This window comes from Pteropus vampyrus, unplaced genomic scaffold (assembly GCF_000151845.1).
Source record: "Pteropus vampyrus isolate Shadow unplaced genomic scaffold, Pvam_2.0 Scaffold30, whole genome shotgun sequence".
In the NCBI taxonomy this organism is placed as follows: Eukaryota; Metazoa; Chordata; class Mammalia; order Chiroptera; family Pteropodidae; genus Pteropus; species Pteropus vampyrus.
In genome coordinates, this window is record NW_011888811.1 from 9,298,268 (window position 1) to 9,314,878 (window position 16,611).

Genomic DNA, 16,611 nt, shown 5'->3' on the forward strand with positions numbered 1-16,611 from the left:
CTTCAAAGAGTTTTTAGGCAAGTGGGGGACGCAGTAGGATAATGATATGTATATAATCATGAATTGTGGTAAGAGCTTTGAAAGAAGTGATGGAAGTATGACTCCATAAAGGAGATTCGACCTGATTTTCAGAGTCAGCAATTACTTCTCTGAGGAAGTTGCAATTCTGAAAAATGACTGAAGGAGTTAAGACGACAAAAAGAACTAGCATGGGGAGCTAGCCAAAGGCTTTTGAGGTAGGATTTAGATGAGAAGTCAGTGTGGCTGGACCCCGCAGGGCCAGGACTAGAATGGTGAGTAGTTGTAGCAGTACTAGAGCCCAAGCCATTTGGGGCTTTATAGACTTTGCCAAATATGTTAGACCTTTAGTGGGTGGCCAATGGGGAGCCAAGATTTAAGAGAGCGGGGTGTGACAAGTCTAGATTTGTATTTTTGGAAGATCGCTGGCAGCTGGAGTGTAGGAGACAAGAGTAAAAAGCAGGAAGCCTATTTACAGTATCCAGGCGAAAGACGATGGAAGCTTGAACAGAGCAATGGCTGAGGAAACCAAAATAAGTGGATGAATTTTAGATGTATTTTGCAAGTAGAGCCCACAGGGCTCCTGATTAATATAAAATTTAACTAGCACAGTAATCGTACAAAGTCCAATATCCCTCCCAGCAAAGGAATCAACTAATGTGGTTATTGAGAAGTTGCGGGATTTCCCTTTTCCCGTAATGCTCAGGACTTGCCGTGCATTCCGGCAGCGCAAACAAACCGCACCTACAAGACTGGGTTCCTTAGCCCGCGCAAAGGACTCACATGACTTTATCACCTAGAGGTCAGTGGCGTGGAACCGCAGTTTCCCGGACAACGCCATTGTCGGGTGCTGCGGGCGGGGGAGGGGTAACTAAGGACAACTGCCGGAAGAGAACTCAGAAGAGACGGAGAGGAAGAGAGGGGAAAATGGGCAGCACGTGCCGCCGCCCGGGCCATCGCGGGTGATTCGAGGGCTCTGCACGAGAAAAGAGCGGAGGGTAGGAGGGGCCGGAGAACGCTGTGATTGGCGGGCCGGGGTACTGGGACGCTTGCGATTGGACGAGGCCACGACGGAGGGCGGCTTTTTGAACCGCGTAGGGTTCTGGGTAGCAAAGGCCTTGAAAGGGCCTTAACCGAAAGGGGGAGGGGGAAGGTCACCAACAAACGGCTGAGCTCACAATCCCGGCAGAGAGCAGGCCGGGGCGTCCCCCTCCCCCCATGGAGAGAGCCAGGCCGGAGCCGCCACCTCAGCCTCGCCAACTGCCGCGGGCGACTCCGCCGCGCCCACTGCGCCCAGCTCCGCCCCCACTGTCGGTCGAGGGCACCCCCTTTCGGGCAGCAGCCTTCGAGCCCCCTGTGTCGCCGCCTGCTCTGTGCGCGGCCGCCATTGCGGCCGTGGCCTCGTCGTGCGGGGAGGCTGCGGCGTCGAGCGTACAGCCGTCGGCACGGCGGCTGCTACAGGTGAAGCCGGAGCAGGTGTTGCTACTGCCGCCAGGGCCACCACTGCCTCAGGCCCGGGACGAAGGCGCTGTCGCCTCGCCCGCGCAGGCGCGGCTGCTGCAGCTGAGGCCCGAGCTGCTGCTGCTGCCGCCCCCGCCGCCCACGTCGGAGGGCCCCCCTTGCAGGCCCGAGTTGCATCCGATGCAGCCCCGGGCGCTGCACGTCAAGGCTGAAAAGCAGGAACCAGGCCACTGCTTTGATTCTTCCGTGGGGCTTCGGAGGGCAGTCGAAGTGGGGCCTAGGACCTCAAGGGCGGCCAAGGTGGAAGGCCTGGGGCCGGCCCTCGACAGTCGCCGAGGGGACGAGAAGAAAGGCAAATTAGAGGCGGAGGATGTCATGAGGAACACGGCGAAAGGCGGGGAAGGCAAAAGCCTGTCGGCCATCAGAGAAGGAATCATCAAAACGGAGGAACCCGAGAGACTCCGCGAGGACTGTAGACTCGGCTCGGAAACCACCTCTAATGGGCTGGTCCATGGCAGCAAGGAGGTCATCCTGGCCCAGCCGACCAGCGCCTTTGGGCCGCACCAGCAAGACCTCAGAATCCCTTTGACTCTCCACACGGTCCCCCCTGGGGCCCGGATCCAGTTTCAGGGACCTCCACCTTCAGAGCTGATAAGATTGGCCAAGGTCCCCTTGACACCAGTGCCTATTAAAATGCAATCGTTACTGGAGCCTTCTGTAAAAATCGAAACCAAAGATGTCCCGCTCACCGTGCTTCCCTCCGATGCAGGTATTAGATGGCAGGGGAATCTGGTTTTCAAATTTCGTCTTTGTTGCCACAGTGCTGACATGTCAGCAGTTTAGAAGTCTAAAGGAGAAAGATAAAATCAGGGAACTGATTCTTTTCAGGGTAAAGTCTGCACAAGTATCACTTCTGATTGACTTGTCCATGTACCAGTAAAATATACTAAGGCGTTTTACATTCCCAAACATTAAAAAAAAAAAAAAAAAATTAAGGCCAGTGAAGTTGAGATTTAGATGTGACTAATGTTTATACAAAAAATAGAAGTATGCTTGCTAAATAACACAAAGCCCTTAGTTTATATGCTACAGATAATCAACATTTAACAGTATTATACCTTGATTTTTTATGGGTATCAAGAAGCAGAAGTGATGTTTAATGAAAAAATAGTTGCAATTAAATAGAAAAGTTTTACTGAATTTAGAGGTTATTTTTCTTTAAAAATGAACAATAAACGCTTTCTAAGAGAAAACAGTACATGATTAAATATAACATTTTAGTATTCTAAAAGCTAAGGACTTAGAGAAATATAGAAAAAGAAAATACTGTAGAATAAGAGAAAATTTGTTTTTTAAAAAATGACAACTACGGGTAGATATTTATATCCATTATCTCCAAATATGGTTAGAAAATTCTTAAGATTTAATTCAGACAAAACACTATGCCAATGAATGTCATGGAAAGTCATATTAATCTTCAGTTCATATTTTCATTAACTTTTACATTTGTTGTTTTATTTACTGATTATTTCTTTCACTCCACCCTCTTGCTTTTATCTTCAGTAATTTTTAAACTTTGTTTACATTTTCTAAAGGAGAGGAAAGGAAAACTTTATAATACTTATTTCATCCTTTGTGTTTTTAAAAATTTTGTATGTAAAGTAACCCTAAAATAAAGAGAATGTAAGAAGGTGTTGAGGAGCTTCACCTTCATAATGAAATACAACTAATATAGTATTATAATGTAGTAAATATTTTTGCTTGAATGGGCATTTAAATCACTTTCTTTAAACATTTAGGGAACACCTACCTGGTGTAGGATTATTGTCATGAATAAGTTATAGTTCCTGTCCCCCATTAATAGACTGTTTTTACTGGGAAATAAACTAAATGTTAATTATTATAAGAGGTATTGATAAAGCTCAAAGAGGTATTAAGCCAACAGTTTGCTGTATCTTCAACATTATTTCTTCCACAGTATCTTCAACAATATTATTCTTTTGAGGAAAAGGAGAGTCATTCTAAACTATAACTTAGAATGCTGAGTTCAGGTGTTATGAGGAATTCTGGAATACTGGCAATTCTTTGGCTAAACTGAAGTGTTTATTTCCTCTAGATTTAAAAAAATATAGTTGGAAGTGTACTTCACTTTACAATTGTGTGCATGTGTGTGTGGCATATTAATTTAGTCTCTAATTTTTGTCACGTAGGAATACCAGACACTCCCTTCAGTAAGGACAGAAATGGTCATGTGAAGCGACCCATGAATGCATTTATGGTTTGGGCAAGGATCCACCGGCCAGCACTAGCCAAAGCTAACCCAGCAGCCAACAATGCAGAAATCAGTGTCCAGCTCGGGTTAGAGTGGAACAAACTTAGTGAAGAACAGAAAAAACCTTATTATGATGAAGCACAAAAGATTAAAGAAAAGCACAGAGAGGAATTTCCTGGTAATCAAATGAATAAACCTTCTTTCTAATTTTAAATGAGTGTATTTATGTAAAAAGTAGGTTAGGTTGAGATTGGAAGACAAAAATGTTATTTTTTTTCTAATCTGATAGTTACAATAAAGAGAATAATGGCTGATGTTATACTAATGATTTAACTGATACTCAGCATAAATTTCCTTTAACAGAACCAAGTAGAGGGACATCTGGGCTTCTATTTGCTATCTAATGCAAACCAGGGGACATACAGTTATACCGTGGTTTTGGTTAAATATGTAAATGTAAACTTAATGAATGTAAAGCTCCAGAGTTCTAGGAGCTTTGCAAATATACTAGAAAATTATGTTAAAATGATAACAATAGAAAAAATAAGCAGTACTCACTTAAAGTAAATGAGAATGCAGAGATTAACACCATGCTCCACTTTAATATTACATGTTTATTAGAACATAGTCCTGCCTTCTGATTGATACATTTATCCTCACCATGGTGTAGTTTGAAATGAATTCTGATTTTCTCCCCAGCAGTAAGGACATAAAGATTAAGCTTGGGTAAATGCACAGTGTATGCCCAACATGACTTGTGCATAGTAGGAAAAGAATTATTTTTTTCTAAAGTATGAGCAGAGAGGTTCTAAGGGGGAATGAATGGTCAGAAGCAGTGATTATAGGGAACCAGTAGTTCTGGTCATACAGTGGTTTTAATTGCCATAACTCCACTCTCCTGACTTTGAAAGGAAATTGGGTCGTTTGTGGACTTGGAGACGACCAAGTCTAGAAGAGTGACTCTTCCTGAATTAGGCATAAAAATAGTGATTGGTCATTAGTGACCATTTCAGTGTAAGATATGGACAATTGTATCATATAGAAAGTGAGAAAACAGGAGAAGAGGAATACTATCTTACTGGGGCATTGTTTTATAATAAGTTAGAGGAAAAGCTTTGGGATTCCAACCCAGTGCCTTTAATGTTGCTTTTTCCACAGATTCCACATGTATCTTTGGATATAAGACATTTGACTTTGCTCCTCCTCTGAATTACGGGTTACAGCGTTGGCCACTAATTAGGAACTATATGGGTATATATGCTAAAATGCACAGAAATAGTATCACAGAGCAGGAAAAGATACTTTAGTCAATAATTTATTAAAACCTTAGACATGCTTTGAACTTTTGATGTGAAAAAAACTATTTAAAGGCTAAATAGGGTCTATATGTTCAAATTAAAAAGTTTATCTTCTTCTATAGGTTGGGTTTATCAACCTCGACCAGGGAAGCGAAAACGCTTCCCTCTAAGTGTTTCCAATGTATTTTCTGGTACCACACAGAATATCATCTCTACAAATCCTACAACAATTTATCCTTATCGCTCACCTACCTACTCTGTGGTAATTCCCAGCCTACAGAACACCATCACTCATCCAGTTGGTGAGTTGGTTTCTTTGTAGATTATGAATTTTTAAATAGCTGTGTGAAAATTTTACTTCTTAAGTTGAAATTTTGTTTGTTAGCTTAAGAATTTAGAAATACATTAAGAAACAAATGAAGTAAGTGAAAACATTAAATCAGAGAAGGAAAAATTTCAATAGATATTAAAGCATTTTGGTTTGCCAGAGTAGCAAATATTCCATGTGTAAAACAGACCTTTTAAGCAAATCAGGGTGAATCCATAGATTAGGTTGATAACACAGGAAATGGCTGAGATAATTCAACAGGAAACAGGAGTATCTTTTTACTACCAGCATAAAAGAATGCCTTGCTAATGGGGTGTGAGGCATCCTTTCCTGGAATTTAGTAATGACTGATCTGTTAAAACTGTTCTCTTGCCGTTTTAGAAATATTTGGTTCATTATATGTCTTTCCCTAATTTTTCCCTCTGTTATCAGTTCTTTACAACATTCCTGTCTCTTGCTTTTGAGAACTCAAAATTGAGAAGCTAGTAACTTAATAACATGTTATAAGGCTATCCATCATTGGTCCTTCCAGGACCTATTTTAACCATCTCTTAGGCAGAGATTTTTACCTTCGCTACCTAAAACTACTGATTTTTCCAGTTTTCACTTGCTCAGATCCTTCTGGTAATAAAGGTACCCCGATGTGCTAAGAGGTTTAGATATCTTGAAAATTAACTTAGAATCTTAAGCATTTTCAATTTTGTGTGTGTATGTGTAAAATTTTAGCAATTGATAGCAACAAAGCCAAATTCAAGATGTCTACATTGAAAAGAAAGATGCAGAAAGCTGATTCTGTATCCTTGTTCTTTCCCATCACAGTCAGGCACTTTCACTCTTCACTATTTGTCAGTATTTCCTCTAATCCTGCATTTCAACCTAGGCTTAATTATGCTATTGTTAACTTACCTTGTTTTGTCTGCTATGTTATTTGTGATTTCTGCGTTTATAATCTGTTTCTTAATCCTTTTTTAAGACCTCTCTTCCATTTGCTTCTATACGCTGTTAAATGCTGTATGTTTTCCCAGGAACAGATTTATTGATGTTCTTATTTGATGCAGTTGACACTTTTATACAACATATAGTTGACTCATGAACAACATGAGTTTGAACTGCATGAGTCCATTTATGTGCTGATTTTTTCACTCAATACAGTTGGCCCTCCATATCAGCCGATTTTGTATTCACAGATTCAGCCAACAGCAAATAGTGTTTTTGCTCCGCAGATGCAGAAGGCCAACTGTATGCATGGTTCCATGTCATTTTATATAAGGGACACGAGCTTCCATGTATTCCATTATCCACTGGGGTCCTGCAACCAATCCCCTGCAGATGCTGAGGGTGGACTGTATTAATTTTATGCAATTCTGAGCAAAGATGTGGAGTAGATAGAAACTGGAAGATTTTCTTCTGTCAGAGTTCTTGCATCCATGATGTTCTATTTAAGTATGGCAGACAGAATTAAAGGAATCATTTAGAGCCGCACACAACAGTACTTAAATCGAAGATGAGATAATAATCTTTTGTTTGCTTTTTTCCCCACATCTCTTATTTTTGATAATATTGTAGTCTCCATAAAGATTCCTTTCTTGGATCTCAAATGATAAACAGAGATCATTATCTTGTAAGCATAATTTGGGAATTATTTCTCTAGATATATGTCTTAATAGTTAATGATAAAATTTATCTGTTACTTCACTGCCCAGTTCTACAGTTTTGAAATATATCCTTTAAATTGTTCTCATAATCTTGGCATTATATTACTTAGAGGAGCTGGTTTCACTTGCACATTTGGAAATTTCACTGTTTATTTCTAAGTCATTTATTCTAAGTCATTTATAAAACAAATATGAACAAATTATAGCACAGATCCCTAGGGGAATCATACTTTAAATCTCAGCATTTGCAGATGTGAATTTTTATACTTTTCCTTTTTTATTTCTTTCAACTAATTTTATATTCTAAATATAAAGTCATGCTAATTTTGTTTTTCAAACTTGTTTGCTTTATTCCCATGGAAGAAAGATATTAATTTAGTGAGGTATGATTTATCTCTTAAAGAAACAATTTGCTTTCTTTTTTTCTACCAGGCTTTGTGCATTAATATATTGTATAGATTTTGCCAGCTTTTCAGACGTAGAAAATAGACTTGCCAAGCTATAGTTCTCAAGGGTACCACTTCCAATAGCTGGGAGTTATGTCGACTTTGCAAAATTTCTCTGAGAGACCATTTGTATCTACTTTAATATTTTCTCAGTTCTAACTTTGAGTTTCTCTATAGTTCTTAAGTAATTGCCACCTAAGATCTAGTTATATGTTTTGTCAATTTGGATTAGAACATTCTGTGAGCCTGCCATGATACCGCAGTTGATCTAATATTCTAACCTACGTGCTATAAAAATGAATTAGAGTTGAGAAATTTTCTTAATGTCATTTTTAGTAGGAAGGAGTTTATTGAGTCTCTCTGTTCTCCTTTCAGTTGCCTTTTATACTGTTAATGACTATTTCACTGATTTTTTTCTTTCTGTAAAAGTATTTAAAGATTCAGTTAATGTTTATTTTGAGGTCCCTCACATGTGACTCAATTTTCCTTTGGACTGCCTAACTTTTATTTATGTCTGATTCATACACTTGGGCTTCTCTGTTTTATGCATTTGGACAATCTTTTCATTTTAAAAAGATGATTTTTGAGGTGCATTTTTTCCATCTGTTTTTTTAACATTATCATATAAAATGACTTTCATTTTTCTATGAATTTTTAATTTTAGTTATTCCTATCAGCTTTTTTCCCCTAACCAATATCTGTATTTCCAAAAATCTAATAACTCCAGGGTGGATTTTTTGTCTTTTCTTGTTGGAATGTGAAATTTAAATACGTTGTCATGACTACTACCTAATATTTCACACACAGTATTCATGCAATTTCTAGTAATCTGTATCCATTGTTTGGTTCTCACTCAAGCTTATTTCATTTTACTGTGTATTCTACTAAAGCTGTTTGTTCCAATAAGCGATCATTTGTCCTGTACTACAGCGGTACCCAACCTTTTTGGCACCAGGGGCTGGTGCTCCTATGAAAATCTAATGCCTGATGATCCCAGGTGGAGCTGAGGTGGTGATGCTAGTGCTAGAGAGTGGCTTGCAAATACAGATGAAGCTTTGCTTGCTCACCAGCCACTTACCTTCTGCTGCACGGCCCAGTTTCTAACAGGCCACAAACCTGTACTGGTCCATGGTTTGAGGGTTGAGGATCCTTGGTGTACCAGATCATCTCAGCACATTTTTATCTCATTAAGTCGATCTATTTGAAATCTGATCATGTAATTTAGTATTCTCTCTTGATTTGGTGAATGTTTCCATCTCAGATGTCTTCTTAGTCTATAGTAAATCCCAATTCCACATTTACGTGCCTGCCTCCTTGTCCCTCACTTCCCGATGTTTATTAAGTGCCGATTATGGGTTAAACTTTGTGCTGGGGACAAAATGCAAAAACATTTTTACAGACTCTATTTAGTCAATGAGTTTATAAGGTACTTAATAGAAAGGATCAATACAAATACTACTAATTTTATTATCTCTTCGATAAATCTATGTTATCTATCTTGTTTGGTATCATTTTTATGACCCATGCATTATGTTTACTCTATCTCTCACATTTAATGCCACATCTCAAGCTCTTCTCCTGTTTCTGAAAGTGCTCAAAATACAATAGTCCAGAATTCTTTAGATCTAATCTTTGTTTTATCAAATGTCTTTGATGCCAGTTATGCCAGAATTTTCATTTTATAGTAAGTATTCACATTCGTTTATTTTAAAGGCTTCTAGAACTTTGGTAGAAGCTATATTTATTTTACCTTGGCTTTAAAATGTCACTTTATATGTATATATGAATTTTCTAGTGAGCTTATTTTCTTTTTTACATTTTATTTCTCAAGCATGAAATTGGTTTTTCATATTAGATCTTAAATCAATTGATATCTTTCACTCCCCTGAATTCATACATTTTCTCTAAAATTTTAGTTTAAAAAATGTTTACTATTTTAATTTTGTTGATAGACATATAGTGGCATTTTGGTTTACCCACCTCTTCTTGCTTAACCAAACCAAATCAAACCAAACCAAACCAAACCAAACCAAACCAAACCAAACCAAAATAAACCGCTATCATTCGGATACTATTATAATTCAGAGAATCTGGTCTTGTTTCTGCTTTAAAGTCCATTCTAGTAAAGTGTTATATCCATGAGAAACACAAATTTGACTTGGAAATTCCTTGAAAGGTCATATAGCTCTTTATTTTAGGTTTTCTTGAGGGAGTAGGGAAGAATCACATGGTTCAATATACAATAAGTCTTTCTGGGGCTGTTTATTTCCTTTGACTCTTCCCAAAGTCCTACTTTTCTTAGTAGTTGCCTAACTATTCTTCCCAGTTCTCCATTCCCCATCTTTGTCACTATATCTTTGTCTCTTACTCTGTTTCTCCCTATCCTCTCCTCCTCTCTCTTCCTCTGTTTCTTTCTCCTCACATGCTGGTCCTCCTCTCCTTCTCACGAACGTCCATACAGCTTTTTCTTGTAGAGAAATTTTGTCTGTCCTCAATTTCTGCCGTTCTTCACTCCTTCACTGTTCCTCCCCATCACACAACAAAAACCTGTTTGTACCCTTCATTTATTCAGCACAGGCTTCCTCTTTGGGAATGAGTGGCAGGAGATTTTTAATTTTTTCTTTTGTCGTTGTCATACTCTTCTATAGATACACTGGCTGCTTCAACAAGCACCAATATATAATGGTTTAAACACATTATGATTTATTTTTTATCCATAGAAAGTCCAAATAGGTATTTTAGGTTGGTAGATGGCTCTCTTTCAAGGGGTGGTTTATGGACTCAGGCTTCTTCTACCCTGTGATTCTGCCATCCTTAATGTATGGCATCCAAGGCCACCATACTAATATGCATGAACCTGCACAAGGGACAAAAGCATGGAGGATCATGAGTGAGAGTTGTTTTTATTTATTTTAATTGGGATATAACTAATATATAACATTGTGTTAGTTTTATGTATACAGATGTGTGAGAGGTTTTTATGGGCCAGTCTCAAAAGTGGTGCACATCACTTCTACTTACATTCCATTCGGTAGCCCTTTAGCCATATGACCACTCCTAACTGTAAAGGAGACTGGGAAATATAATCTGGCCGTGTGCTAGAAGACAAGAAAACAGGTGATTGGCTAGTCTTTCTCATACCTTATCTACAGTTTGATACAATAGAGTTCTTCCTTTACTACAAGTCTTTCCTATTCACTGACAGTTTATTAGAAATGTCTAGATGTTGCAGACATTAACTGCCTCCTGCTTAGCAACCTGAATTTTGGCATTTAGGACATCTTCATTACTTCCATATAACTGTCTATATAATGTTTTACCTCAAACCAAAACAGAGCCTGACACATTTGTTGCTTAGAGAAAATTTGTTGAATTAACTGAATGCATAATTTATCACCCCATGCCTCACCAGTATCCCTTCTTTTATAGAAATATCTTTGGTAGAAAAGAACATTTGATATTAGCTAAAAGATTAGTCCTTCTTTGGTAGCTGAGATATCGATGGTCTATACAGCTCCTGTAATTTGCTTCCCTCGCCTAGAAAGACCATACTGTTTTACTGAGGACTAATTGTTTTTGTACTGGGTATGGGGAAAGGAAATCTGAATCAAAGGTAGCTTTTAAGAGCAGATGTCTTGAATGCATGGATTATTTAGTCAACACTTTGAAAGATTTTATAAGTCAGTCTCCTTTTCATAGTTGTTTAGAGGGTTAGATCTCCTTATACCACACAAGTGGTAGAAGTGCTGTCAGCTAAAGGCCTTTTTGTTAGTTTGCTATTTCTTTCATCAGGTCGTACTTTTCTTAGCTATTAACCAGGTTCTATTCCAGATATGGGGAACATAAACATGAATAAAACAGTTTCTGCTCTCAAATTCCCAGTTTCATGATTGTGGTTGGGGTGGCAGATATGTAAATAATAATAAAAATTTATGCTATTTTCTAATAAGTGATAAATTTACAGTTTCTGAGAGAACAGGAGGAGGGAAATTACTTTATTCTTGATTAATCAGCAAAGGCCTACCTAAAGCCTGTGCCTCACAGATGGGAGGGCTCATCCACGTAATCCCAGCTGAGAACAGGACAGCTTCATCTATACCCTGCTCCTGTGTTGCCTCTACTACACTGGGTTAGAGGCCATCTTGAAATAGATGGATATATTCCTTAATTTCCTACCTTCATATTCAAGAGGGGTATTATCTGCTTTATCTAGAGAGAAGGGAGAGGGAAAGGTCTTACCTGGGCAAGGCTGAGCAAAGGTCAATGATGGACATTCTTTTGAGCCTCTGACAGAGACATTTCTAACCATTAGAGTCTATTCTTGGACTGCATCTTTTATATTAACAGAGACCTAACTGCAATGGAATAAACTAGATCTTGGCAGTATTGCTATGGCTTCTCTCTATATATTTTTAGAAAAGACTAATTAAATTTAGGCTAACTGCGTCATTCGGATAATTCAGCAACTCAGTCAGTAGTCCTCTCTTCTTCAGGAACAGAAAGATCAAATACAGAGTTGTTTCACCTACTTTTAAAATTCTGCCGTATCTGTCATGCCCTGCTACAATAATATTTCTTTCATATCTGTTACAAATTGACCTGTGGCAACTCCTATTCTCACTTTGGAATTTCTTTCTGTATTCAGATTTAATGAGGTAAAGCGAAATAATTTTACTGATCGTTTCTTTAGTTTTTTAATTATATGTCATTTATAATTTGGTTTAATATAGAGAAGTATATAAGATAAAAGAAAAATGACCCATGCCACTACACTGAAACCTCTATTAATATTAAAAATAAAATTCATAGATTTAGATAATAGAAAATTCAAAAATAGTACTGATAGGTATAAAATGAAAGTCTGGCTTTTCCTACTGCCCCACCCCTGTCTCCTCTCCTAGATGACCACTCCTTAAAAGTAAGCACTGTTAGTAGTTCCATAGCATTTCTTTTAGAAACATTTACATATACATACCAGCATTTGTGTATATTTATTTTTTACTCCACTCAATAATTTTGTTCATTTTTTTATTCGTCAAAAAAATTGTTGAGCACTCATTCAGTGGCAAGCAGAATTTAGAGCCCTAGAGATAGCTGCAGTGAACAAAACAGAAAAGATCTCTCCTCTCATGGCACTTAGAATCTAGGTGGGAAAGAGAGACCAAAAAATATAAAATAAGTGAACAAGTTGACTTTAGTGTGTTCACAGTGCTATAAAAGTGATACTATTAGGTAAGGTGGTTAGTGAAGGCTTCTGGTTATACAGTTTATTAAATTCAACTGAAAAAAAAAAAAAAAGAAAAACAATGGACTGACTCAAGTAATGCCTGACTATGCTATTTTTATTTCTAAAGGCGAAGCCCCACCTGACATCCAGCTGCCCACACCTGCAGTCCAGCGCCCAAGCCCCATCACACTTTTTCAGCCCAGCGTCTCCAGTACTGCCCAGGTGGCCGTCCAGGCTCCAAATCTGCCCCTCCGCCCAGCACTCCCCACCCAGCGCTTTGCTGGGCCCTCCCAAACGGACACTCATCGGCTGCATTCCGGAGCCAATCGCTCTGTGAAGAGACCCACACCTGTCTCTCTGGAGAGCACCAACAGGATTCCAACTAGTGCAAGTACTGCCCATGCCAGATTTGCAACCTCAACCATCCCACCTCCCAAGGAGTATCCCAGCGTTTCCACTTGTCCCAGAAGTGCTCCAATCCCCCAGGCTCCTCCTATTCCACACTCACATGTCTACCAGCCCCCTCCCCTTGGCCATCCAGCCACGCTGTTTGGGACCCCACCGCGATTCTCTTTTCATCACCCTTACTTCCTTCCTGGACCTCACTACTTTCCATCAAGGTAAATGAACCTTTTTTTTCTTTCACCTTAAAAATACATACAGCCAATGAATTTTACCTCTGAAGGTATCTCTTTATTACCGAAAAAGAGACTTCCTCAATTCTGCTTGGAATATAACTTAAATTAGAGGCTGAATAGGGGACAGACAGTTAACATGAATATATGAAGTGGGCCAGATGAGGACTGGGGGAGGTTCTGCAGATTCATGCACCTTAATATAGTGGCCTTGGATGCCACATGTTAAAGATGGCAGAATCACAGGGTAGAAGAAGGCTGAGTCCATAAATCACCCCTCGAAAGAGAGCTGTCTACCAAGAAACATCTAATGGGACAGCTGCTTATTCAGTTCTAGCTGACTGTTGCCACATGAAATACGGGATACACTGTTGTAAGATCTGATTTATGAGAAAATTAGTCATAAGAAAAATTAAGATCATATAGTCAACCCCCCTTATTGTATAGAGCTGTTTTTTTCACATGTGATCTTATTAGAATACAAATTCTGAGTCAGTAGTTCTGGGGTACGGTAGTATCCTATACTAGAGTATAGGAGTATAGTACACCTGATATTAATTCTAATAAGCTCCCAAATGATGCCAATTCTGCTGGTTGGTGGACCACACTTTGAATAGCAAGGGTATAGAGACAAGCACTTGGTCTGAGAAGTTAGATGACTTGTCCAAAGTTATACTCCCTCTCAGAGCCCCTTTTGACCAAAAATTTCCCATATAAAATACCAGGCAAGGAATTGATTATCATAGGGAAGTATATAGGGAAAACAAATTTGTCACTTTTCATTTTGGCATGATAGAATTTAACTCCCTTACAAGCATTCTAATAGAGTGGTATTAACCTCTACTTTTCAATTGCTGTTAAATGTGTAGACAGAGATAGTTTCTGTTAAGATTGGAGTGTTAATTGTTTAACACCAGTCTTCTATTGTTATTTAGAAAGTAAAACTACTCCCCACTTAGGTATACCAATGCCTCAATGAAAGAACTTTTGAGGTACATATTGTGTTGCTTCATTTCATAATGGGATTGCTTGCTTTCAAGTCCTTAGCCCAGGATTGAAAGAAAGTGAAAGTAGGAATTGAGATCAGGAGGAAGGGAGATTTCCCTATTTGTGGTTTTGTTTTTCCCGTAGGTTCTTTTTATATTTAGCAGTTTTCAGAAATCTTTTAGTTCAAGAAATCAAACCTCAAGATTTTGTCTCCTATGGTCAGGGGTTGATAATCTCTTATTGCTCTCTGCCAGGGTTGTTGATTTTATAGGAATTTTAGAGAATTTTACAGTGTTTTCTTGATATAAGAAGAGTGCTAAGGACATAGCTGGAATTTAATAAATGAGTAGGTTCGAGATGAGCCTTAGAATGTCAAGGTCTACACACTAAAATTGCAGAAATTTTCTCTGTGCTATGTAATTAATTTTGTAATATAGGAAGGACTTGGACTCACAGGAAAGGAGTTAAAGACATCTAGAAGAGGTTGTGCCCCACAAGTTCACTCTAATTGCTAATTTTTTTTCTTTATAACATTTTGAGAGGTAAGCGTTTTTACATGTAATTCTCAAAACAATACTGTGACTTGGGTATAATACTCCCCCACTTTTTCAGATAATGAAATTGACCAGATGTTAAACATTTTCGTTAAGGCCAAACAACTAGAAAATGGCTTAGTTTGCCTATCTGATTTTGAATTCCGTTCGTTATTTCCATTATATTAGTAGGGCTTCTCAATATAATGGCTCTTCTTGATTGGCAGCTTTTAGTTGCTAGCAGAGAATTACATAGAAAATACATATTTTGAATGGAAAAGTCATGTTAGTCAAGTGGACTTTGAGGCAGGTAATGTTTCCTTATACAATAAATAGATAAAATCATAGGAAGTTTATCTCCTTTATTCATGACAAGGCTTATAGGAGTTGTCTGGTAATGTACAGATCATCTGATAACTTAACGTTTTTAAAGGAAGAGCTCTAGAAAATAAGTCCTTAGAAGACAGAAACTATACCTTTATCTTTAATGCCATATTGCTAATTAATAATGATGCTATTAGAGGAAACAAATGAATTAATAATAGTATACTGAATTTTATTTTATTTAAGAATGTCAAAGCACTATGTCAACTATAAACATTAAGCTGTATCTAGTTTCCAAAACAGACTAGTCTTATAAATTATAATTTTGTTTGACTACTTTTCTAACTTCTATCTGTGTGTATGTCATGATAATTTCTCCCAAGGAAATGGATAATCTTATTTATGTTTGTTTAGATAGTATATTTCAGTAAAATCTAGCCTGGCTAAATGACAAAATTAATTGGTACGTCCTGAATTTTTCTATTATCTCTTCTCCCAACTGGTAACAGAATCTTCTATAAAGAAATTCTCCCCTAATCTAATTCACTTATGTGTAGAATTATTCAGCCATTTCAATATCATAATCGATATGACATTTGACATGTACATCAAATATATAAATATATATCAAATATACATATTTTCCAAGCAGTCCTTTTTGCCCTGTGTATCTAGAGTAAAAATCAAAGAGCTTAGTTAGTTTAATCAAAGAGTCATTTTAGAGGGTGGCTCCATAGTATAGTGGTTAGTATGTCTGCTTTAGATGCAGCAGGTCCTGAGTTCACACCCCAGGTGGAGCCATGGGCCAGCAGGCCCCGGGTGCACGTGAGCATTGTGAGTGTGTGGGAGGAGACGCCCCACCTTCAGAGATCCTGTTCTTAAGGGGAGAAGGCAACATCCATAGGTCAGGGAGTGGAAGGGGTGGGGGGTGGCGGTGGGCAATTAAAGAGGGGGAAAAAAATTCTAGGGAATATTTAAAAAAAAAAAGAGTCATTTTATAAAACAGATGGATACTCAGAAGTGCTGATCCCTAGCTCTGAGAGCTAATATCACTTTCCTTCAAGTCTTAACCATCTTCATACTGTGCTTATTGAAACACTCTCTGTATTATGTTAATTCCTTGATTAGTTCTTTTTTTCTCCCCCAACCCTTTCTTTTCCTCTTCCTCTTCCTTGCAGTATTTATACTTTTACATGTAAAGGAGATATCTAGGATCTTCATTCTGTTAGCCATTGAGTGAATAAATGTGTTTGTCTATTGCAATTATGGATGTAGAAAGGATATGAAAGAAAAATGAGGATTTTTTCACTTAAAATATGTAGGAAATACAATATATATATACATACACATATACATACATACATATATATGGGAAAGTAAGTCCAAAGAATTCCCAGATTTGTGAGAATATATAGCATCTTCGTTGT

General features: G+C 38.1%; 1 protein-coding gene and 1 non-coding gene across 3 annotated transcripts in view; both read left to right on the plus strand.

Moving 5' to 3' along the window:
- Positions 1 to 290: 290 nt before the first annotated feature.
- SOX30 (SRY-box 30) overlaps positions 291 to 16,611 on the plus strand; it is a 25,981-nt gene continuing 9,660 nt past the window's right edge. Inside the window, exons 1-4 of one of the 2 annotated variants that reach the window (XM_011356737.2) lie at positions 291 to 2,248; positions 3,690 to 3,929; positions 5,172 to 5,351; positions 12,833 to 13,325. In XM_011356737.2, the coding sequence (XP_011355039.1) occupies positions 1,237 to 2,248; positions 3,690 to 3,929; positions 5,172 to 5,351; positions 12,833 to 13,325 (1,925 nt within the window). In that variant the 5' untranslated portion in view covers positions 291 to 1,236. The remainder of the gene's footprint in view (positions 2,249 to 3,689; positions 3,930 to 5,171; positions 5,352 to 12,832; positions 13,326 to 16,611) is intronic. The other variant, XM_011356739.2, reaches the window with a different exon arrangement.
- Positions 15,912 to 15,985, plus strand: TRNAL-UAG. Its single transcript has one exon. It is a non-coding gene; the product is annotated as a tRNA-Leu (tRNA).